This window comes from Gorilla gorilla, chromosome 1 (assembly GCF_029281585.2).
Source record: "Gorilla gorilla gorilla isolate KB3781 chromosome 1, NHGRI_mGorGor1-v2.1_pri, whole genome shotgun sequence".
Lineage (NCBI taxonomy): Eukaryota > Metazoa > Chordata > Mammalia > Primates > Hominidae > Gorilla > Gorilla gorilla.
This window is the reverse complement of record NC_073224.2, coordinates 87367951-87394196: the sequence shown is the minus strand read 5'-3', so window position 1 is coordinate 87394196 and position 26246 is coordinate 87367951. Positions and strand designations below refer to the sequence as shown.

At 35.8% G+C, this 26246-nt stretch overlaps 2 protein-coding genes across 13 annotated transcripts in view; one reads left to right on the top strand and one right to left on the bottom strand.

Annotated features, from left to right (window-relative positions):
• NME7 (NME/NM23 family member 7) overlaps positions 1-1693 on the bottom strand; it is a 233283-nt gene extending 231590 nt beyond the window's left edge. For 3 of the 5 annotated variants that reach the window (XM_063711061.1, XM_055365600.2, XM_055365617.2), the window contains exon 1: positions 1244-1355. In XM_063711061.1, coding sequence (XP_063567131.1) covers positions 1244-1246 — 3 coding nt within the window. In that variant the 5' untranslated portion in view covers positions 1247-1355. Of the gene's footprint in view, positions 1-1243 lie in introns of all 5 variants that reach the window. The other 2 variants (XM_019026417.4, XM_063711062.1) reach the window with 2 other exon arrangements.
• The window catches only part of BLZF1 (basic leucine zipper nuclear factor 1), an 85393-nt gene continuing 60536 nt past the window's right edge, over positions 1390-26246 (top strand). For 3 of the 8 annotated variants that reach the window (XR_008672621.2, XM_019026400.3, XM_055365649.2), the window contains exons 1-7: positions 1710-1881; positions 3016-3093; positions 10075-10514; positions 11871-12070; positions 14024-14152; positions 15463-15682; positions 20404-20616. Coding sequence is in view for 6 of the 8 variants with exons in the window: in XM_019026400.3 (XP_018881945.1) it covers positions 3066-3093; positions 10075-10514; positions 11871-12070; positions 14024-14152; positions 15463-15682; positions 20404-20589 (1203 nt within the window). In the remaining 2 variants the exon portion in view is untranslated. Of the gene's footprint in view, positions 1902-2099; positions 2249-3015; positions 3094-10074; positions 10515-11870; positions 12071-14023; positions 14153-15462; positions 15683-20403; positions 21713-21809; positions 21840-26246 lie in introns of those variants that run through there. The other 5 variants (XM_055365654.2, XM_019026407.2, XM_055365644.2 and 2 more) reach the window with 5 other exon arrangements.

Here is a 26246-nt window from a genome sequence, read left to right as displayed (position 1 = left end):
GCTTTATTTAATTTTCATAAGATGTGTGACTTGAGCACTGAAGAGAAGAAACTGGAGAGGAAAAGGCTGAAAGCACAGGAAAGAAAAAAAACAACTGGAAGTGAAATGTAACAGATGGAAGCAAATGAGATCAAGAGCAAAGATGGATGGATTATCCTTTAATATCCCTTTCTCTACACTAGAAATACAAGACTAAAGGCTCGGCAAAAATATAGAGCAATGTGTAGGTTGGGGGCATGAGGTTGAAGAAATGGCCTGTTATACTCCACCATGTTTAGAAAGGAGAAATGAGGAGGGCAAAAGACAGGGTTTGTAAAGGGAAGGTTTGAAAATGTCTTTACAGAGAATGGGTCAGGGGAAAACTGGGGTAACCAAAAGGATTGCTGAGTAGTATGAAGAAACAAGGGGTGGTGGGTGAGGGCTCTGTTTCTAAATTCATAGCTATAACTATCTAAAGATCTTTCTATCCTCCAGTCCGTTATCCATAAGTGCTTGAAAGATATGGTAGTTAAGTGAATTAACTAGAACCCTCTCAAACATGGGGGTGAATTAAAATAACCTATAGGCTTATTTAAAATGCAAATACCGAGCTCCATTCCTTTCATTCAGAATTTCCAGGGGTGAAGCCCAAACAGTGAATTCCAGAAGCTCTCCAAGCAATCCCAGGAGAAATTTCTGTTTAAAAAAAAGAAGAAGAAAGAAAAGAAAAGAAAAAAGAAAAGCAAGCACAGACCTAGAAGGTAACCAACTGGACAGAAGAGCGCTGATCCAACATACACCTGTTAATGGCCCTCGTGGGGGCGTGGGGCAGTGCTCTGCCACTCAGAAAAGCAAAAAGACTCCAAGATCTAGGGAGATTCAGATCAGTGTTGAGACAGTCACATACACACCACCCCATACTCTTAATAAAGCGCGTTAATGTGAATCTGTGAACATGAAAAATGCCATGATGAACAATGCAAACACATAATGTTTGTTCAAAACAGGTTATTAGACTCGATGCCTTACCCTAAATTTTCTGTTTCATTACTCTAGAGACTTAGTAGCATTAGTGGAATTCAGGGTGCTGTAAGAAATACGGAGAGCGAGGAGACTGCAGGAACAGCCCGTGGGAAGGGGGAAAGAGATAATGGGGAGAAGGTCGGGAGGACAGGACAACTTTAAGTGCCCATCCGCCCGAAGACTTGGAAAGCTAAGTAAGTAGGACCCCAGAGCCGTTCTTCTGGCATCCCCTGGCACTCACCATTGTATCAGGATCTCAGCACTAGAAAATAGGTATCGTTGAGACAGGAAGACACCACCACCACCACCATCATCATACGGTTACTCAGGCAACAAAGCCCCGCCCACTGTCGCACGATGCGTGGGACGCCACCGCCCCACCTCTTCGTCCTTAGTGGCTGGGAGTAATCTCAGCTGCGTTCATCCAATCGACAGACCCGCCCCTCCACGCTGTCGCCTGGGGCTACGAGACGCCATTATTCTGTTTCCGGCAGTTTTACTTCCGTTTGTTTAACAGCTGGCCCGGAAGTTTAAGTGAATATGCGACTTGGGCTCCAAAAGTTGCTGTACGGTATTTTATTTTAAAGTAGAAATCTGTCCGCTTTTCACTTACGGAGGCCTTACAGTGTGTGTTCTGTGTTACTTGAGTTTATACGCACTGCAGAATTTGTTTACCCTGCTGTTTTGGAAACGTATTCCGGAAGCGAAACCCTGAGTAATCGGAAGTGGTTAGGAGTGAGAGAGCTGCTGGATATGTGGAGGGACTGGGCGGGTCGGCTTCTGAATGGAAGAGGTCTGTGAGAAGTTAACCTGGTGATACCGATCCGAAGAGCCTATCAAGTGAAGCCCCCTGAAATACGGAGAATAAGAATCTTAGAGGTAAATCCGAGGACAAGCAGGTATAACTAAGGGTGTTGGAAAGGGACGGAGGTCTGGCTGGAGCTCGGTGGCCAGTAGCTTTGGATTTAGGGAAAGATTGTTGTTCCGGGAAGGCTTTTTCAGACAGGGATGAAACTTAGGTTTCGACTTCCCCGGACAGCAAAGTTGACAGGCTTGTCGCTTCCCGGCCTATCGCTTTCATACCTGCTCACTCCCCCTACTTCTTCACCCCCTCCGCTTCATTTGGCATTTGCCAGCAGGCACTCGCTGTGCCTGTACGTTTCGCAGAGCAGCTATCAAGGGCAGTTTCAGGGATCGTTACGCTTACGAAGGGTTTTTTGGATACCTCTTTTCGGAGCAGTAGAGTGTAAGTGTAGAAAAGTTTGTGACTGTTAAGAAAGTTAGTCGTCGGGTTCACTAATTGAACTGAGTTGTATCTAGTACTGAGAACGATCTTTTCTTGTAGTGAAACCAGTTGTCATCTAGTGTACAGTTTGTCATATTTATATCATTGCAGTAGCATCACCTTCTTATGTGTTCTCTGGTAAATCTGAGTCTGTACTGTAAGACAATGTATACATTTCTGAAAGCATGGGCTCGATATGTTTCTCTTTTTACTTTTGGAGCTACACTATTTTAATTTTAACTTTTTATTACCAAAAAATTATAAATTATGTTATCTTGAGTAATATTTTTTGTCGTTTGTTAAACATCTAAACAGAAGCTCCTTTTTGATATGTGTGTGTGTGTATACAAATTGTGTCAGTATGTCTCCTAAGAAAGTAATTACTTTAAAATTCCTCTTGTCTTATGGATGACACAAAACCACCACAGTAACTTCATTCCCTTTGCTTGGCTAAAATTCAGGACATACTTCTGACAATTTAGAGTGTATTGGTGAGGATGGTGAAACGAAGTATTTAGAAGTAAACCACCCCTAATTTTTTTTTTTTTTGAGACTTTTAGTAGACATAACAATGCCTTCTGTGAGAATGGGATATAAGGGACATTTCTCTTTCTAAATGCATGCGTACTAAATACAGAAGCAATTAAAATATCATAACTTTTAAATTGGAGGTACTCTATGTGTTTATATGATATTTTTTAAATTGTTTCATATGCATACATTTCTAGGTTGTTCAGTAGAAGTCTTGGAGTGCATTTTCAGTGGTTAAGGTGAAAAAATGACTACTAAAAATTTAGAAACCAAAGGTAAGTGGCGTTTTTATAATTGTTTTTAAAACATGACATTTATGACGATGTGAAGGAACGTTTGAGCCAGATAACTAGATCTCATGGACCCCCTTGGGAATCATTTGTTATTTCAGATCCCTTTATGTTTATTTTTTAGTGCAGTGTTTATATTTCAGTACTTTAGATGTACAAGTGAAATTTAACATCATTAGTTAGAATTTATTAGGTGACTACTCTTAAACATTTAATGTTAATGCAAAGTTTTTAACAGCTATATTCCCTATACACTAGAAGATTACGATTTAAATAAGAATACACATTTTAAAGATTTAAGTAGATAGACAAAGCAACTAGGATGTATCAAAGATCTCTTTCATGTTGTATTAGTTTGCTGGGGTTGCTGTAACAAAGTACCACAAACTGCATGGCTTGAACAACAAAATGTATTCTCTCAGTTTGGGAGGCTAGAAGTCCAAGATGAAAATGTCAATAAGGCTATGCTCCTTCGGAAGGCATTAGAGACACTCTCCTAGCTTCCAGTGGCTTGCTGGCAGTCTTTGGTGCTCGTTGTCTTGTAGACGTACCACCCTTATCTCCGCCTTCGTATTCGCATGGCATTCTCCCTATGTGCGTGTTTCTGTGTCTAAATTTACCCTTTTTATAAAGACAGCAGTCATATTGAAAAAAGGAACCCAGTCTACTCCTGTATGATTTCATCTTAACTAATTACATCTGCAGTGATCCTGTTTCCAAATGAAGTCTCATTCTGAGGTAGTGGGGGTTAGTACTTCAACAAATAAAGATTTGGGGGACACAATTCAACCCCTAAATTGCTAAATACAGTAGTCACTTTTTAGTCCTAGATGATTTGTCCTCTCTAATACTGTTGACCATTCCCTGCCTTTTGAGATACATTCTTTTGATGACTTCCATGACATCACTTTTATTTTCAGTCTACTCTGTAGCCTTTCACTGTCCAATGTGGTAATTACATGTGGCTATTTGAATTTAAATTAATATTTTTTAAAAATTAAAAATTCAGTTTCTCAATGACGCTTGCCAAACTTCAAGTGGTCGGTAGGCAAATATGGCTAGTGGCTATTTCAATCATTGAAGAAAATTCTGTTGGACAGCACTGCTGTAGCTGTATCTTCTCTCTTTCTTTTTCAGCCTCTTCTCCTTCTTATTTATCTTTTAAGTATCAACACTTTCCACCACTGTTTCTTTTCTACTCTCATGACTTCAGTAATTATCTATATAAATGACTTCCAAATCTATCTATATCCCTAATCTCCTTCCTTATGATTCATACCCTTATGGACTACTGCCTACTGGCCATCTTCACATAGCTATAGGCAACAATTTTAACATGTCCCATAGTGAACTTCTCCTGACCCAGCTTATTCTTTGGATGGGTTGAGTTCTGCATGCTAGAACCATCAGTTAAAGATGGAAAACTGTTTTCTAGATGCCAATTTTTCAGCAAACTGACCTCCAGCCACAAACCCTCTCTAAAAGCAGGTTGAAATAAGTTTAAGAAACAAGGAAGAAAGATCATGCTAATAAATATTTAATTGAATTTAATTCAGCTTTGCAACAGCATTTCGTAAGTCACCAGAAGGCTTTTATACCATTAGATAAGCAAGTCAGAGACTGTAATGAAAGTAATAAACTGGGGATTAATGGGAAATAAGAGCAGTTAAATAATTAATGTGAAAGCAACCAACATGGTGCTTGTCAAAAAGCAAAAACTAAATACAGTATTATGATTAGTCATTAGAAGTACTGGCAAGTTCTCTGTGAAATTAAATTACTTTTTAATATTTATTATTACTTGTTTTTAATGAGGATTAGAGTTATAAGGCACTTTAACAAACATTATTTTGTGTGATCTTAATTATCCAGTAAGAAAAATAATTCTATTAGCCATATTTCTATTTAATCTGTCATCTGATGTTAGTGAACAAAAGTTACTTGTATTGCATGGCCTGTGAAAAGGTGTACTTGATTGACATTTGTCAGTTGTCTGTGCTTCCTGTAACTGCCTCAGGAGATAAGTACAGTTGTTTGGTATAGCAACAGAACTTCCTCTCAGAAGACATTTGAGCAGCACTGTCATCATAAGAGGGTTGTATCATGGCTGATAGTGCTGTTTCTGAAAGGGAAACATACAGTAAATAGTAACAATTAGAAACTTAAAATCCAAAGCTTTTCTTGGATGTGGGATTAAAATTGAAAATAAAGCTATTAAAGTCAAATAGTTTAGTAATAGTAGACCAAATAGAAAGGTCTGAGACATTTAAATATTTTTGATTCCATAAAATAGTCTAACACTAGTTCTGTAGAATAATAGGTATTAGGTAAAAAAGATATTCCATGAGCAGATAAATTTGAGAAATGCTGTATTAAAAGAGAGGCTATACTATGGGACCTCTCAGAGTCCTATAGTATAACTTTAATACTAATGTACACTGAAACTCTGTAGAGGTGCAGTATGCAACATTGCCCACACTTATTTGACCAGGGAACTCTATCCATAGAGCCTGTGGTAAGAAGAATGCTTAGATTCCACTTCAGTAAATCTTGATGTTACTCTTAAGTCCATTGTATGTAACTTATTTTACTAATTTAATAATAACTAACTAAACCTTATTAGGTGATATGGGTGACATTTAAAAAGACTCTTGATTTAAAATTACCACATGACAATCCCTAATTTGTTTAACTGTATCATAGCTGAATTTGTATATGTTCTGGAAAGTCTTTCAGACTATAACCAAGTTAGGAATTAATGATTTAGGGTAGAGGAAAAAAAAATAAAGCAGTTTTTAAATGGGTTAGTTTTTGGATGTTAAAAATGAAACACTCTAGGTAGTGTATTAACAGACTAGTGAACTTCAGTAAGCATTTATTCATTTTCTCTGTGACAAGGACCATTTTATTAGTTCATGACACAAAGATTAGGAGGCGGTCCATACCCTGAAGAGCTCCCAACAGTCTAGTCTACAAGAGAAACAAATTATTTTTAAAATATATACTACCGTGTTTGCATTACTCTGAAAGCACCAAGGGATGGGAGGAGGATGAGGTTAAGTGCTTTGTCCAAGGTCACACAATACATGGCAGTAGGGACTTAAGTTATTTTAACTCAGGCTCTAGTGAGTTAGATTTCTTTTCACTACCCCATTCTGCTGACTTAGAGTACCTCTCATCATAGATTGAAGTTTTATGAATAAAAGAGAAATATTTGTTCAATGACAGACAATAAATTTTTTTTTGCCTCAATATTCTAGAGCAAGGGTTGGCAAATTGTGGCCCTCAGCCTCCTGAGAATATCTGCAATCAGTTTGATAATAGTGGACATTAACACTATTTAAGCCAAACATTATCCTGAATTAAAAAAAAATCTGTTCTTCCCATTATTAGACCTATGTTATCAAAAAACTGTTTTCAATTATTGTTGTTATAGTTTGAATTTCATCAATAAATTTTTTTTCTCTTATTAAATACTTACGTGGTATCCTCAATTTTACCTTTTGGTTCACAAAGCCTAAAATATTTACTCTCTGGTCCTTTACAGAAAAAGTTTGCCAGCTCCCATTCTAGAATGTTAGACTAGTGACCTTCTTTGTTCTTTCCCTACATTTCACCAATCCTGGTAGGCAATACGAATGAGCAAACCTTAGATATGTTTTAATTCATTGATAATTGATCACAGGTGGAAGTAATGATGATGAATAATTTAAGGATTGTTTTGTTGGTTCCCTTCAAATAGTGGGGAAGAATAAGGATTGGTGTTTTTCTTGACTTAAGCATTACTCATAATTATGGAGCTGTTACCATAGGTCCTTATCTTCCCAATTGAGATAAGGTAATTATTCGTAAATGTGTCCTGGATTGTGCCTACTGCATATGTAATAAAGGTTTCTAGGTATGTCACAAGGAAAAATAGAATTACGAAAGTTACCAGGTGAGAAAATGTTAAGCCCTGGCTCTTACGGCCTGTTTACCTATGCACATTAGCTAGAATCATAGTTATTACTAAGCGGGAGCTCTCACGTAATATATAATACAACTTTGATATTCATAAATGCTTGAGTAAGTAGAACAGTTTAAATAAAGTTAAGAGTAAATTGGGGTGGAAACAAGTTGGTTGAACTTCTTGATTTTCCGACAAGGTATTTTGTTCAAAAAGATATTTCTGTTAAATACCTATTAATGGTTCTTTGCCTTTTAAATTTAACTTTAATCATTTTGTAATTTGTTCTTGAATCTCCGTTACGTAAAATTCCAACTCAAAAATGTTACAGCTTGCCTAAAAATTTTATTTGACCATAATGGAAGTATCACACCTGTTTTTTATTTCCTCAGCCTCAGTGGGCCTGAACCATGGCTGTAGTGTGTATTTTTATTGTTGACGGTTTTTATTAATTTATAGTTAATACATGATTCTGTGTTACTTCTTAAATGCCAGAATGTCTTATTGACAAGATTAGACAAGTTACTTAAGTTTAGACAAACTTAAAATCAGATTTTAAGAATACAGGTAGCTGGGTGTGATGGCTCACATCTGTAATCCAAGCACTTTGGGAGGCTGAGGCCAGAGAATTGCTTGAGCCTAGGATTTCAAGACCATTCTGGACAACATGATGAAACCCTGTCTCTACAAAAAAAAAAAAAAATACAAAAAAAATACAAAAAATTATTTGGTCATGGTGGCACATGCCTGTAGTCCCAGCTACTTGGGAGGCTGAGGTGGGAGGATCACCTGAGCCCAGGAACTCAAGGCTGCAGTAAGCTGTTTTTAAATGATTCAGTGGAAGTTCTCCTTGTCAGTGCTACCATGCTTTGTTTTAACTAATTTACCAAACCCAGCATATTAGGCCTTTATTTCACTTTCTGAAGTATTCCTTTGTTTATCTTTTTAAAAGTAGAGTCAATCTCAAGGCCCAAGGGGTGTTTAAACTTAGTTTACATTTCATATAGAAATGACACGATTTTATTCTAATGTAAAATGTTTTGTAAAATAGAACACATTAATTATACCTCAGCTATGTTTCCACCTCCTGTCTAATTAACATAACTCGAGGTTCCCAGAACATTTCTACATGGGAAAAATTTGAAAAAAGTAAATCTGTTACTTGAATAAATAGTCCTATAGTCTAGCAATATAACTTTAAGATTTACATAAGAGAATGAAAGTCAGAATTGTATTTTATGGCATTAAATAAGTTAACTTTATTTCTGTCCATATCAACATCCAAAGTTTATTAGGAATTTATTTAAAGAATAATAAAAGCAATAGGACCTAACATTTAATGAGTGCTTACTGTGTCAAATACCATTCTAAACAGTTTACATGTATTCTTATTTATTTTTAAGTACCATATAAATCATAGGTATTGAGCATGCAAATAAATAAATAGTAAGGATATTAGGCATAGATCCACAGATACACTGGTAGAGTGATTTTCGAAGGCATTTCGGCTGTACAGATCTTCACCAAACCCATTAATTTTATGCTTGGGAATTTATTTGAAAAAATAACTCAGAAGTTAAGAAAAATATGTAGGCATAAAAGTGTTCAATAAAGCCTTATTTATTATAGTGAAAAATTGTAAAGAGTCTAAATATTCAACAGTAGAATAATAAGAAAGTAAATGCTATATTAACTTGAAGGGAATATATTCTAGCCATAAAATAAAAAATATGTTAAGCTTACGAAATTTATTACTGTTACAAGTATAAAAGGAATTCTGTTTTAAGTCTTTGTTTTAGGAGATTACATTATACACACACATATATATATAAAACATATATATAAAAAACATATATAAAAAACATATATACATATAAAACATATATATACATAAAACATATATATATATGGTTTGGCTGGACAGTGATGAATTCATTGAAGACCAATCAGTAGTTCATGATTGTCCTTAATGTTTCGATAGACATAAAATTTCTATTGAAATATTTTTATACCACTTACCTGCACACTTATTTTATATTATCCTGTAATACATTTTATCTTTTTATATGTATGTTCTGTCCCCTAAATTAGGTAGTAAATTTCTTAAGCATAGTGGTCTTACCTCATAGAATGTCTAGCCTTCATTAGGTACCCAGCACCATGTTTGCTGCCCGTGACCACTCAGAGTTCATCATTATAACCATTGTTACTGATCTGTGTGCTCGTCTTTTGTCCCTCCCCTTGTTATCATTCATTTATTGTTTATAACATATATACATATATATATATATATATACACACACACTACATGCAAGGCATTTTATTGGGAATACAGTGCACTCAAAATAAATTGAAAGCCACTAGAGGGAATGAGAGAACAATAAAAGAATTTGGGTATGATATGGTGAAAGTGAGGTATAAGGATGTTTAATCTGACAATCCAGTGTAGTTTCACTTGTGTAAGCAGGACATAAACTGTTAGGCCTAAGAATAGGATTGAATCTTTTCTTAATAAATTTTTCAGTGTAACATATATGTTGCTTCCTCTTACGCCAAGAGTTCACAAAACAGATGAATCTCTTATGATGTAGATGGTTTCAAATATGCATATATATAGCTGACATTTATTTTTAACTAACATTATTGAGTGTCTACAGTATGCCAAGCATTTCATCTTATTACATTTTTTCTTACCAAAATTCTATAGCAAAGTTGTTATGATCTCCGGTTTGCAAATTAGGAAATAGAGATTCGTGGAAGATTAAATTATTTACCCAGGGTTATACTAGAAAGTAAAAGTCAGAACCAAATATTCTGATTCCAAATCTCTTGTCTACTGAAGGAAAGTTTAAACATGTATCTTTTGTTGACACATGATTGTTTTGAAAATTACTTTTTCTCTGATTTTTTTTGCATTCTTTTTAGTGCCAGTAATTTTGAATATAGGGTATAGCATGTCTTAGCATTTTCTTGGCATTTCTTCTTGGTAAGTAGTTTCTGTTTTGTTTCCTTTTTGTTAGTCACCGTTACTTCATCCCCAATCCGAGGAGCAGGAGATGGAATGGAAACTGAGGAACCACCTAAATCTGTTGAAGTTACCTCCGGAGTCCAATCTAGAAAGCATCATAGTCTTCAGAGTCCATGGAAGAAAGCAGTTCCATCAGAGAGCCCAGGAGTTCTTCAGCTAGGGAAAATGCTCACTGAAAAAGCAATGGAAGTTAAAGCTGTAAGAATATTAGTTCCCAAAGCTGCTATAACTCATGATATCCCCAACAAAAATACAAAGGTTAAGTCTCTGGGACATCATAAAGGAGAATTCCTTGGTCAGTCAGAGGGAGTTATAGAACCTAATAAGGAACTCTCAGAGGTAAAGAATGTATTGGAAAAGCTCAAGAATTCTGAAAGAAGGTTACTACAGGACAAAGAAGGTCTTTCAAACCAGCTCCGTGTACAGACAGAGGTAAGAAGAGCCTTAATTGATAAAATGAGTACTACTCTTTACGTCTGGACCTTTTAAACCTGCATGTTAGAAAACTACATTTCTTTATGGGAATGTCATTCATCCTAGCTTGTCATTTCTCTAAAATGCTTCCTCTTAAATTTCTCATTCTTTCTCAGTTCTCTAGGGATACTTTATATTGGGAACTTATACTCTAAACCTCATTGAAGATGGAGGTGTGAGGTGCTTTGGACAAGACCACCAATAAGTTGTAAAAGTAGGTTACAATTATAAACTGCCAGACCAAAGATTGACCAAGTCAGGCATAGTAATTGACCAGCAGTCCTTGTTTTAAGGATCCGTAAATTCCAAGTATTTTTGCTTGTGTATACGGGATACTTGGAATAAAGAGAATGGTGGTATAACTTACTGTGTCTTCATTGTAAATGAAAAAAATCTGTAGCCCTTAAGTGTGTTGCTTTAATCTTTGCATCTTAGTAAAAATTGCCTTGCCCCTTCCCTTGTTTCTCTATTAGACCATGCATCTTTTGGCTAGATACAAGTCTTCATAAGTGAGACCATGGTTAGTGTTTTTATACAAATATATTTTTAAATAACTAATTTCTCATTACAAAATGTAGTACAAATTTATGTGTAAAAATTTTAGAAAATACAGAAAAACACAATGAAAATAGTGCCACCGGAATCATTTCATCCAGCTATATGTGCATAACCATATACATTGAGTTCATTTAGTGTTATAACCCACTTTTTTCAGTTATTAATGTTCTGCCATGTCACAGAATATTCTATTACAGTGTCATTATTAATAGCAACAGTGTTCTTCAATAGCTATACCATATACCAATAACTGTTATTGGATATCTGTTTTAATTTTTTGCTCTTTTCAGTAATGATGTAAAGAACATACTTAGAAACATACTGGATTACTTACTTTGCTTTATTTTTTAAAAGTAAATTCTTAGGATGCAATACACTAACTTATAAATGTTTAATAAAAAACATAAAACATTCTCTGTCATATTTTTTATCAAAATGTATTGGTTTTGTTTTAATTTTTTTTCCTTTAAGTGTTGACTAGAAGCAATTTGTTATTTTCATAATTCTTTTTACTCTTACTATAAGAGGCTCAGTTTATTACCACACGGACTGTGGATATAGATGTATGGAGAGAAGTAGAGAGAGATGGTTTATATATCGTATGGAACTTAAATATTTAATTTTACTTTTTGATAGAAACTTTAAGTCACGGAGGTCCAAAATTACACAGAAACACAGTCTCTTTTTGTTAATTTTGTTACATTAAAGTTAGTGATATTACTTTGAGCTCGTTGTATTGATTACGTTCTCTTCTAGGTAAATCGTGAGTTAAAAAAGTTACTGGTGGCTTCTGTTGGGGATGATCTTCAGTATCACTTTGAACGTCTAGCCCGTGAGAAAAATCAGCTTATTTTAGAAAATGAAGCCCTAGGTCGAAACACAGCTCAGCTTTCTGAACAGTTAGAACGTATGTCAATACAGTGTGATGTATGGCGAAGTAAATTCCTTGCAAGCAGGTATTTTCTACAGCAAATAGTATTTCACTTCCTAGTTTTTGCTCCATCAGGTTTTTGATCTATAACACAAGAAAGTAGATTGTAGTGTGAAAATTTCTGACTAAGGTCATCAGAGTACTTCATTTAAGATGTGGACTCTCTCTCTTCTGGATAGTCACACAGTCTCCCTAAATGAAGAAGTGATATAAGGATCATCCCTTATTCCTGAGTTGTAGTTTACTGTATAGTAAAAATACAATGTTTAAGACTGAAACAAAACTGTAAACTCAGACATCTAGTAAACATTAAAATCACAAAAAGCCAAACTAAATTATTTTTCCCCATTCAAATATTTGGACTCCCCAAGATAATATTATTCATTCTAAATGCGCTTTTCTCATTGTTCTTTTAACTATATAATAAAGCTTCCCAACCTTTTTCTCTCTATGCACAAATAGAAAATTGTAACATTTTTATGACATACTGGATGAGGCTACTCTCATATGGCAGCAAAAACCCTGGGGTCCTCATCCAGGCCTCCCAACACACTGGTGGTTGGGAAACTGCTATATAGTATGATTCTTTGTCTGTTTATCCCCTCCCTGCCTCAACTGATAGTTACCAGATAACAAGATCTGGATGTTATCCATCTGTGTATTTCTGGAACTTAGCAAAATACTTTATAGAGTATGTTTCATAACTGTTGATTTAAATTGAATCATCTGGAGATTTCTCATAAAACAACCAAAGGTTTACAGGTTGTATTTGAAGAACCATTGATTTTGATGAATACATTTTTAGGAAAATGTTTTTTCATGTCTTAATATCTCTGACACTTTGTAGTAGTAGTTCACTCTCTTTAACAGTCTTTTGTTTATCTCCTAATTGTGCTAGTTCATTATGCTATTTGGAAAAATGAACTATTTATTCACTTAGAATGAAAGTTAATTGAGTTAATTCTCATTGTACATTTTAAGAGGCAAATCATGAATATATTGTACAAATTTTTGCAATATGCAACTTTTTAACATCCTGATCAACACCAATAGTAACATTTCATTAGATTTTTAAATAAAAGTTAAATATGACTTTATTGGTATTTTAATTGATGTAATCTTCTAATGTCAACATTGTTTTCATTTTGGGGAATTTGGTAGTAACTGCAGTCTCAGACTTAAATTTTAATTTTAAATTTTTCAGCCGATTAACCATACTTGAACATTTTGCTTCAATTCCATCAATAGAAAACTGGTTAAATAAAATTTTGTGTATCCAATCAGTAGAAAACATGAAGCTAATTTTTGAAAAAAGGGAATGAGATAGCTGTATATGTGCTAAAATGGATAAGTCTCTAAGATAAATTATTAAATGAAAAACTAAGATTTAGAAAAGTTCGTATTCAGTATCTCTTTTTGTAAATAAAGTGGATAAATTTATTTTTAACACATGTATATGTTGAAATATACATAAATTTTTTTTTGAGAAATGTAAAAAAACTTTGTTGACTGCATATAAAAGGATAGGGATGCTGGGCATGACAAAAAACTTTATATAAATCTTTTTATATTAATATTTTTCTGAGGGCAAAGAGGTAATTGAGTGAAGAAGATAATTTAGTTTTGTTTGTCTCTTTAAGTTTTTCTGTATTTAAAAATATTTAATAATTTTTTCTTTCAAATTTTGGTCAATCTAGAGTAAGATTGAGATGTACTCCAAAAGTCATTATATAGGAAAGTTGAATAACTTTTGCCTTTGTCATTGTCTAAATGAATATTTTAACTGAATCCCTTTAATGAACTCTAAGCTAATAAACATTTTTAATGTTCTTTAGCCAAAATTTAAAAACTGTGAAGTAACTATACTATGTTAAATCTTTGTTAGCTTCTGAAAGTGACAGTCACAAAGTAGTATATTCAATTTTTTACACTGTATTATTGTCAGCAAATTTATATGTAAGATTTTAATCTTTTTCAGGGTAATGGCAGATGAGTTAACCAACTCAAGAGCAGTTTTACAGCGTCAAAACCGTGATGCACACGGGGCTATACAAGATCTCCTAAGTGAACGGGAACAGTTTCGTCAAGAAATGATAGCTACCCAGAAGTATGGCACTTGTTTACATTCTGAACTCTTCTGCTTTCTCCTGCAAATTAAGTTATTGTAGTTTTGGTTTTTTTGTTTGTTTGTTTTTGTTTTGGGTGTGTCTACATTTGATAACTTACTGAGCATATACTTTTAGTAGCATTTTAAAATAGATGCTCTGGGAGGGAAGAGGACTGAAAAAATAGAAGGCATGCTTTTCACATTCTTAATTGGGGAAATAATTAGTTATATCTGTAGTAGAAGGATTCTCTGGATTTAAAAGCAATTGCTGGTTATAGTTGTAGTCGTACAGTTTTCGGTAGAAGCCAAGAAGTGTACCTGTCTCTCCTGTGGAAAGAGATCTTTTTGAAGACTTCCTACAGTATTAGAGCTTGTTTTCATGTCCATATACTCCAGAACTATCAAAATTGATGGTCTTCCTTAAAAGCCTTTTGCATTTTTATATAGTTGATTTATTACACATAGAATCAGTAAGTGTCAAAGAGCAAATTATAGGGGAAATTAGAAGAATGAAAACACAAGAAACATCTAACCAGTTTAATCAGGAAAAAAAGAGAAGATATACATTACCAGTATCAGGAATGAAGGGGGGGGGTACAATATAGACTCTATACACGTAAAAAAGATAATACATAGTTAAAAATTAAATATTTTCCAGTAAAGGAAATTCCAGGTCTAGATGGATTCACTGATGAATGCTAGTAAACATCTAAGGAAGACATAAAACCAAACTTACAAAAATTATTCTAGAAAACAGAAGGGAAGGAAACAATTTCCAATTCATTTCATGAGACCAGCATTGTCTTGATATCAGAACCATTAGCCAAAAACCAACAACTAATATCTCTAATGAACATAAATGCAAAAATCCTTAACAGAATTTCAGTGAATCAAGTCCAACAATACAGAAAAAGTTTTATACATTTTGACCAAGTAAAGTGAATCCCAGGAATTGTAGATTGGTTTAGCATTCAAGAATCAATTAATGTAACTGACCAAAAAAGAAAAACCGTATGAATATCCCCATAGTTGCACAAATTATGTAAGTAGTTCCTATACTAAAAGGTGAGAACAAAGAAAAGTACTGTTTGTTAAATGATTTTCAGACAACAACCTAGTAGATTAACATATGCTTTCTGTAGTCTAACTTACTTGACTAAGACATCCAAATTTATGGAACTCTGAGAGAGAAAGGGATCAGAGAAAGATGTTATATAATTTCAGAAATATTTGTATTACCTATTTACTATTATTAATTTTTACATTTTGCTCTCTTACTAATGTCCGGTGTTCATGTGTGTTCTATGCAGATTATTGGAGGAGCTCTTAGTTTCCTTGCAATGGGGAAGAGAGCAAACTTACTCCCCTAGTGTACAACCCCACAGCACAGCAGAGCTAGCATTAACAAATCACAAGTTGGCAAAAGCAGTAAATTCTCATCTTCTGGGAAATGTTGGCATTAACAATCAAAAAAAGATTCCATCAACAGTTGAATTCTGCAGCACCCCAGCTGAGAAAATGGCTGAAACGGTAAAATATTTTCTTTTGTGATCTATGGAACTTCTAAGACTGTCCTTTTACTGAAAGGTGACATATCATGGAAAGCATTTGGCATTAGGAATTAGGAAATGTGGGATCTAAACCACTCATGCTATTGAGTGTGTTTATCTTGGAGAAAATTATTTCCTCTTCTGCGCTTTAATATTTTCTAACACTACTGTTCTATTTTTAAGGACAAAAAAAGTAATTGTTTTGAAAGATGTCCTATGTTTTAGCTATTGAGTCACTGATAATCCTTTTCATGAGTTCATTTTGATATAAAAACCACTGCGTAGAATTTTTAATGTAATTAAATTAGTAGATTCATAGATTAGATTACTTCTGATCTAAGAAATTACTTAATTTCCACATATAGATGGAAATGTATCAAATACTACAGTACAGATAGTATAGTCCTGGATGAATTCAGGGTCCATGCAGCTGGCTTGTCAAATACTCATCTCACATTTCTGTGACAACAACCAAGTTCACCTTCGTTACAACTCCCATGTCCCCATCTGGGTCCCTGCCTGTCGCCATAACTCTTGCACTATTAAAATCTTCAACTCAACATCTCTGTCTCTGTGATCTGTGATCTCAACTTTTTTTCTTTCCAACTCTGATTCTTCATTCTGACTCCCTAGATGTGAACACATCTTTGATCATATAATTGTTTTTATTCCCTTGGTCCCTATATTTTTTTCTGTATCTCATCAGCTCACTCTTTTAGCTTCTCTTCCCACATAGCTTTCCTAGACTCTATTCGTAAGTGCCTTACTGCCTTATCTTCCTCTCCAAGTATGCTGCAAACCCCAGTCCTGTGTCAGTTCAGCTCTTTGCCTTTTTATTTCAGTACCCATCAAATACTACCTCACATTCAGCAGATGACTTTCCTTCCTAATCCACAGAAGAAAAAGGGGACAGAGGCAGAAAACTGCCTGAAGGTCTCATTTGATATCTAGAAGCCTATCTGTATGGCAGCATACATTTCTCTCAGAGGAAAAGGTGTCCTTCCTCTTCTCCTAAGCATACCTCCCCTCTAGGCCCTGGCTTCCCTCTCAACAGTTATTCCTTCTCTCTGTTGGCTCTTTCCTTTTGGCTTAAGAACATGTCCAAGCATCATTCATCTAAAAAAGAAAAATCTTCCCTCTATTGTAAGATGTCTGGATATGGCTTTATCACCTTCCTTTCACATCCAAGAATCTTGGACAAGTTGTCCAGACATGTTTGTACTTAAACACCATCCATTCCTCAATTCCTACCGTCACTTAAATCTGTAGACTTCCTGCCCCACTATTCTCAGTAAGTACTCTTAAAAAGGTCATGAACATTTACTATCATATTATACTGTATCGAGCATTCCTTCCTGGAAACTCCCTTGACCTTTGTAACATCACTCTTTCTTGGCCCTGATGCTACCTCTCTGAGCTCTTCTTCATAGACTTTTTTCCTCCTTTAGATGTTCGTGTTTCATAGGAATCTGTGTTCCCCTTTTCAAAATCTCTTCGTTCCTAAACACCATACTCTTGCAACGATTCACTACTTTTGTGACCATTGTTTCTAAGTTTTTGATGGGGAGGGGCATCCTCTTCCTGTGACCCCTCTTGAGCTTTCTTTACATAACACACTTTCTCTATTCTCTTGGTGTTATTCTGTTTACCATAGCTTTATGCTTGTGACTTTTCCATCTCAGACTTTTTTCTGAGTCTGAGAGATTTATATCCAGCCAGGTATTTCCATCTACTTGTTCCACAGATGGCTAAAAATATAACCTCTTTTCTCCTTGCTTTTGCATTTGTACAACCCCCCTCCCCTAAAAATCTCCTCCTTTTCCTGTATTCCTTATCTTGATGAATTATACCTACTCTATAGTGCTGTTTTCAGATTTCGATAAAAAACACATGTAAGGCCTGCAGCAGTTTCCAATATATTGTAATTTCTCAATAAATGGTAGCTATCATTTTTACTATTTCCTTCATTCCCCTAGTCCTGTTGATTTTACAGATCTTACCAGTTTTTTTCTAATTTATCCCCTCCCAAGTTCAAACACCTGACTTCCAGCCTAGCCCACTGCAGTTGCCCCCTCACTGATATCCCTCCCCTCCTTCTTAGCTGCTCCTGCCCACCCACTACTGGCAGAGAGTTATTTCAGAAGGCCAATTCAGTCATCAAACAGTTCCCAGTCTCCCTCATTATTGAATCAGAATTCATTCATATTGTATAGAAGGCTTTTTATAATCTTTCTTCCATCTCCCCTTCTCAAGAATCATTTCCCAAGTGTCACTACCCACTGCACTTCACATTCCAGCAGGGTTGAACCACTTTTCATGATGCACATAGGCCACTGTATCTCATGCCTCTGTACATACTTTTTCTTGTCTGGACTGCCCTCCCCACACCTCTTTTGTTGCCCAACCTCTGTACCACCTTTAAGAACCTGCCTTTTCTGAATCTTGCTGGCAATCTGAAGTGTTCCTTCTCCATCCTTCCATTGTACTTTGCACTTATATCTATAACTGCTCTTTACCGTATTAAATTATAATAGTTTTATTTTCCATCCCTCTCCCAAACTGTAAACTCCTAAAGGGCTGGGGATTTTGTGTTTTTATGTTTCCTCAAGGTCTGGCATAATCCCTTGCACATACTAAGTGCTCAGCTATTTACTGAATGAGTCAGTACCTAAAATTAATCATTTTTATCCAAAATTTTGTTTCTCCTTTTCTATTCTCTTTGTTGGGAAATTGTGTCACTGCCTACTTAGTTGCTGCCAGTAGCATTTGGTATAGTTGACCACTCTTTCTTGAACTACTCTTTCCGAGGTTTATATAACTTTATAGCTTACAGGCTTTTCTCTTTTATCCAACCATTTTATTTCACTATACAATGTTAGGTATCCTCAGGGCTTGATTTAGATCCCCTTCTTCTCCCAGACCTTTATCCACCACATTCTCCTATTTAACAAAACTGACAGCCCTTCTTCCTTAGTGTCTCTTAAACTTTTCAGTCCCATTGCTTCAAGGTGCCATCATTTCTTAGCTAGATTATTACAATAACCTCCCTTTTTCTGTTCTTATGTCTGCTTATGCATACTGCTTCCCCCATCCCCCACACTGTGTATAGAATGATCTCTCTGAAAGGCACCCTGCATAAAATCCTTCCCCATCACTTTCAGGCTAAAATACAGAAACCTTTCTGTTCGTATTAGTGGGTCAGTCTCCTGCTCCTGAATTCCCTTAGCATTTTGTTTCTCGCTCTATAAAGACCTATAATGTAATAACATCTTTCTAGTATTTGAGAACTTATTTTCTCTTCTAAATTTATAAGCAATGTTAAGGTAAGCCCTTCATCTTTGCTTATCCTCTAATACCAAACAAACTTCCATAAAAATAGAAGGATCTCAAAAACTAAATTGAAAAAGCAGTCTAGTTGAAAAATAGAGGTGCTAAAGTAAGTTGATGGCTCTTAAATGATGCCAGGACATTCTTAGAGTAGTGATGGCTCTTTGGGTTTGGTGGTAACTTAGAAGGGAAAAAAAAAATCTGCAGGACCACATGACCACTAGGGAAACAGGCATCACCAACCATTCCAGAAAGCTGCATTGAACAAGCCTTATATAAGAAAGAGAGAAAGCACTTTTCCCAATTCATTTCAGAATTCTTTCCAATTGCAGTGCTTGCTACCTTTGTACCATAACCCAAACACATCATGCGGTGATGACTGGGAAAATAGGAACATGAGAATCAAGAGCTGTGAGCCAGGCACGTTATCCCTGCCCTTAAATGGAGAAATTTTTTCAGCTCAAGAGTTCCTGTTTTGGGTCTCAGTAAAGGAGACAGATTAGGAAAAATCAGAGCAGAAGAAGAATTAGGAGAACATTGTGTTGTGGAACCCAGGAAACAAAAAGTGGGTGTAATCATAAAATACTGCATATAAATTAGAAAAAGAGAAATGAAAAGCCATTGATACTACAAATAAAAAGTTATCAAGGATTTTGAAATATCGTTTCCATAGAAGAATAAAAACAAAATCGTGATTCTGAGCAGTTGAATGAAAGATTGAAGAGGGGAAGTAGTAAGTCCATTTTGGTTAAGGAAAAGAAATTGACATCACTTAATGATATAATTGACATATAAAAAAACTGACATCTTGGGGGGCCGAGGCAGGCAGATCACAAGGTCAGGAGATCGAGACCATCCTAGCTAACACAGTGAAACCCCATCTCTATTAAAAATACAAAAAATGAGCCGGGCATGGTGGCGGGCGCCTGTAGTCCCAGCTACTCGGGAGGCAGAGGCAGGAGAATGGCGTGAACCCGGGAGGCAGAGCTTTCAGTGAGCCGAGATCGCGCCACTGCACTCCAGCCTGGGCCACAGAGCAAGACTCTGTCTCAAAAAAAAAAAAAAAAAGACATAATGATATAACCTCATTTTCTTCTATGTTTTCCTGCTTTCCTACCAATATCTGTAAAACATTAACGTCATTATTTAAAAAAATATGTAACCTAGATAATATAGTAATCAGACATCATTGTTAAATTTACAGCTTAAGGAAGTAAGTTGTCTTTTCAATCAGATTAGTCATTCTGTTCTGTTTTTTTAGTAATAGTTACATATTAATGAAGTGAAACTTTTTAGGTAGGTATACATCAATGAAATCTTAGGCTTTTACCATCTATATTGCATACTTCTGACATTATATCTTATTTTCCTTAGGTTCTAAGAATTTTAGATCCAGTTACCTGCAAAGAGAGTTCACCTGATAATCCATTTTTTGAGTCTTCACCAACCACCTTACTTGCTACAAAGAAAAATATTGGACGATTTCATCCCTATACTAGATATGAAAATATAACTTTCAATTGCTGCAATCACTGCCAGGGAGAACTGATTGCCCTTTAACAGTCAATATGTTGGAGGCATGCTAAGGTACGTCCTTATTACCCAAGAGTCATTATTATTTGGGAGCTGGGGTTCTTACAATGCTAGAAATAATATCACTTCCTATTTACATAATGTATACACCCAAAGATATTTTATGTACTAGACTCCAGATTACCCTTTCTTAATAAATATCTCAGGGTAAGGAAAGAAAGAAACTGTATAGATATATTTAAAATAGAGAATACTTTCCAAGCAATACATGATACTTTTCCTAAAAGACTCTAAAAGAAAAAGATTCTGTAACTCTCTTTTAGCACCAAATTATTGTTTATCTTGCTGGATATTTTATATGAACAGTGTTAATTTAGATGCACTAAAGCAAAGGTAGGCAAACTACAACCATGAGTCAAACATGGCCACACCCATTCATTTGCTATTGTCTAAGTTGGTTTTGCACTACAACTGCAGAGTTGAATAGATGCAGCAGATCCTTTACAGAAAAAGTTTTCTGACCTCAACTCTAAAGTAATTGTAGTAGGGAGCTGGAGGACTTTCTTTCCCTTTATGGTAATTTTTTGAGCTACAAAAGAGCCTTGCAGAAATGGGTGAAGGGATTAATCTTTTAAAAATAAATGCTATATATTAGGAAAATAAAAAATATTTTAGAGCCAAGTTAACAAGTACTTCAGCAAAACATGCTAGTTTTATGCAGGGAATTCTGTATTCCAAATGGATACAATCCGACATAGATAAAAGAAACAGATTCTTAACTATTGACTCTTATTTAGCAAATGCAACAGACAAGAATATCCAACTTGATATTTATAAAAGGTAGACTTTTTCCAAAAGTGTATAAGCTCAAAGAAAAAATGCAACCTGTCAATTAATATATACTATGTAATATATATTATTGTATATTTATGATTAGCCATCATAAATGCCCATTGCTTGGCCTTTAAGAATAATCACAAAATATTTATATTAAATTATACAAATTTGTTGCAGAAGTGCCTGTGAGAGAAATCTTCAAAAGACAAACCTGGTCAAATAATAATAATTTTAATGTCAATGATTTTTTTTGTCTGACTCATCTGAGTTATATTTAGTTTTCAAGTGGCAATAAATTTATCTACCTTCTTTATTGCGACTATTCCTTTTTTCCCCCAGAATTAGTGCTTTGGTTTAGGTCTTTGTCTAGCTTAACTACTTCCAATTGATTCTTCAGCCTTTTCTTTTAGGTTTACTTACTATAAAAGTCTCAGAAGAAAGCATAAGGGGAAAGCTTCATGACATTGTATTTGGCAATGATTTCTTGAATATGACAACAGAAGCACAGGCAACAAAAGAAAAAATAGATAAATTGAATTTCATCAAAATTTCAAATTTTTGTGCATCAAAAGATGCAGTGAAAAGGCAACACAGAGAATGGGAAAAATATTTGCAAATCATATATCTGATAACTGTCTAGTGTCCAGAATATATAAAGCACTCCTACAACTCAACCACCAAAAAACAACCCAATAAAAATTAGCAAAGGGGCTGGGCATGGTGGCTCATGCCTGTAATCCTAGCACTTTGGGAGGCTGAGGCAGTCGGATCACCTGAGGCCAGGAGTTCAAGACCAGCCGAGCCAAGATGGCGAAACCCCATCTCTACTAAGAATACAAAAAATTGGCCTGGCGCAGTGGCTCACGCCTGTAATCCCAGCACTTTGGGAGGCCGAGGTGGGCGGATCACCTGAGGTTAGGAGTTCCAAGATCAGCCTGGCCAAGATGGTGAAACCCCCGTCTCTACTAAAAATACAAAAAATTAGTTGGGCATGGTGGCGGGCACCTGTACTCCCAGCTACTCGGGAGGCTGAGGCAGAGAATTGCTTGAACCTGGGAGGCAGAGGTTGTAGTGAGCCGAGATCGCGCCGCTGCACTCCAGCCTGGGTGACAGAGCAAAACTCTGTCTCAAAAAAAAAAAGAATACAAAAAATAAGCCGTGTGTGGTAGTGGACGCCTGTATACCCAGCTACTGGAGAGGGTGAGGCAGGCGAATTGCTTGAACCTGGGAGGTGGAGGCTGCAGTGAGCCGAGATCGCGCCATTGCACTCCAGCCTGGGCAACAAGAGCAAAACTTCCTCTCAAAAAAAAACAAAAAAAAAAATTAGCAAAGGACCTGAATAGACATTTCTCCAAAAAGGATATATAGATGGCCAATAAGCACACCAAAAGATGCTCAGCATAACTACTCATTAAGGAAATGCAAATTAGTACCACTTCACATCCATTAGGATGGCAGTTATCAAAAAAGCAAATTATAAATGTCAAAGATGTGGAGAAATTGGAACCCTTATGCATTGTTTGTGGGAATGTAAAATGTTGAAAACAGTGTGGCAGATCCTCAAAATATTAAACATACAGTTACCATATGGCCTAGCAATTCTGCTTCTAGGTAGATTCCCAAAAGAAAGCAGAAACTAGAATAGATATTTGTACAACAGTGTTCACAGCTGCATTATTCACAATAGCCAAAAGGTGGATGTAACCCCAGTGTCCATCGATGGATGGATAGATAAACAAAATCTGGTATATACATGCGAAGAAATACTATTCAGCCTTAAGGAATGAAATTTGATGCTACAATGTAGATGAACCTTTAGAATATTATACTAAGTGAAATAAGTCAGACAGAAAAAGTCAAATGTCAAATGATTCCATTTATATGAGTTCCTAGAAGAGACAATTTGTAGAGACGGAAAGCAGAATAGTGGTTATCAGGGACTGGAGAGAGTGTAGAATGGGGAGTTTTTATTTAGTGGGTATAGAATTAGAGATTGGGATGACAAAAATGTTCTGGAGATAAACAGTGATGATGGTTGTACAACAATGTCAGTCTACTTAGTGCTACTGCATTGTACATTTAAAAAATATTTAAAATGGTAAATTTTACACGTTACAATTAAAAAACTAAAAAAAAATTATATACACTTTTGTAACCACAAACTAGTGGCACACTTCTGCAACTGTTGGTTTAACAGTGTCAATAACAATAATAAAGATAAGAGTTAGTGAGCTAAATTTAAAAAATAAAAAAGATCTCAAATCAGCAATCTAATATAACAAACACCTTAAGGAAATAAAAAAAGAAGAACAAACTAAACCCAACGTGAGAAGAAGGAAGGAAATTAAGATTAGAGTGCCGACAAATAGAGAATAGAAAAACAAGAGAGATAATCAAAGAAGTCAAAAGTTAGTTCTTTAAAAAGAAAGACCAAATTGACAAATCTGTAGCCATACTGACTAAGAAAAATAAAACAGGTAAAACTAAAATCAGAAATGAAAGTGGGGACATTATTAGTCACCTTACATAAAGAAAAACTGTACACCAATAAACTAGGTAAACTAGTTTACAGACAAATTCCTAGAAAGACATGTATTAGTCCACTCTCATGGTGCTACAAAGAAACCTGAGTAATTTATAAAGGAAAGAGGTTTTCAAAAAGGGAGAATTATTCTGAGGCTAGACCATGTGATGCTTTTACAGTGCACTTAAAAAAAATTTTTTTTCCACACAAGAGATTTCTAAGTGTCTAAATTACACTTTTTCTTAAAAAACCCAGAGTAGCTTCTGTTGCAATAGCTATTAATGAAGAAAACAGAATTCAGTCAACTGAGAAGAAAAAAACTTTTGCTCAAAAAGACAAGGTCCTAAGAAATAAACAAAAACATAAAGACCTTTTAAATACAAGCATGCACACATGCACACATACATTTACATATCTTGGATGTTAGCTTTTAATTAAGCTGACTTAACCATTGAGCTCCTAAAAATTATATTTTCCTTCCCAGAGGCCTCTCAGCAGGAATGGACCCAATACCTTCCATTTTTAAGTTTACATGGTATCAAAAGGAGTAAGACAGATACTCAAACAAGTGGAGACAAATTTTGGACAACACAAGGGGAAGTGCACTCGGGCAAAACAGATTCAAAACCTGATCTCAATCAAAATGCAAAGCGGGTGTATAACCAAGCCTTATTATTGCTTCCCGTGGCAGTGCCAGACAAATGGTTTAACAAGCCTAGATGGGAAAACAATAGGCTCCCAGCATACCATTCAGTTAACTCACCCTTTGAGTTCGTCCGCTCCTGATCTCCATTCTAACCCAGCATTGTAAGGGATGTACACTTTTGAGCACAGGACAGCCTTCAAGGGGGTCCCTGGGAAAATCTCACCTGCAGCTGCTGGGATCCCACTAAAGACTGTCTCCTTGCAAGCCACTGGCCACTGAATGCAGCACCATTCCAGTCTCTCCTGGCTGGCACGCCAAATTTTGTTCCCAGACCAAACTGAGGTTCGGGCTGCTGTTTCTCGTGGCCCAATAACGAGATGCAAATGAACTGGGGAGGAAGGGAGTTTTCATTTCTGCAACTGATTACAGGGAGAAGGCCTGGAAATTATCACCAGACCAATTCAAAATTACAAAGTTTTCCAGAGCTTATATACCTTCTAAGCTATATGTCCATGTGTAAGTATGCATTCATCTAAGGATGTAAGTGATTAACTTCTTTTAATCTATAACTAAGGTCTGAGTCCTAAAGGCCTTCCTCTGGAGCCTCAGTAAATTTACTTAATCTAAATGGGTCCAGGTGCTGGGGCAGTTACCCTTGTCTCCTGCTAAATCACGGAGGTTTGGGGAGTTCCTTCAGACCCCCAATAAACTTGTCTGTGGAGGCCTGGGGAGTTTCTTCAGACCCACAATAAAACTTGTTCAATCCTAAATGGGCCCTGTTAAGAATTCCTGTATTAGTTTGTCATGCTTTAAGGCCCAGGAAAGGCCTAGGCAAAACTCTTGATGGGCTTATGTGACATCCCAGCGTTTGTATAAGGAGACTGGCTTTTAATATTTAACTTAACCCTTCAGTCAGTAGTGAAACAGTCGTTATGGAGGCCTGCATTAGTGAGACCTGGCCTGCCACAATCCTGTGTTCATGTATTGAAAGACTATATTATTAAGATGGCAGTACTACCCAAAGCAGTCTACAGATTCACTGAGAGCCCTATCAAAATTCCAACAGCCTTTTTGAAAAATGGAAAAGCTTACCATCAAACTCATATGGAATTGTAAACGCCAGGAATAGCCAAAACAATGCAGAAAAGGCCAAAGTTGGAGGACTGACACTTCCCAATTTCAAAACTTACTATAAAGCTACAGTGATCTAAACAGTGGGCTGTTAGCACAAGTACAGATGATACTAACATACAGATCAATAGAATAGAATTGAGGCTTCAGAAACAAACCCATACATCTATGGCCAACTGACTTTCAACAAATGATGCTGCAATAACTGAATGTACACATGCAAAAAAAAGTTGAACCTCTATGTGATAATTGCGATAGAAGAAATACATATTTTGGTCTTGTACCAGTTTCCTGGCACATAGCTCCTAAAACCCTTGCAACATCCCAAGTCCCCAAGCTGTGAGTATCTTTGTATGCTAATGAAATGACTAACGTCTGGGGGATCTGGATGGGGGGTAGTTGCCAGGAGGAACCAACCAAGTAATTAGAGAGTAGACCTCCAGGGGAGGGGGAAGTCCTGAAGGTTAAGTTGATTACCAGTAGCCAATGATTTAATCAGTCATGCCTTCATAATGAAGCCCCTCCATAAAAACCCAAAAGGTTTAG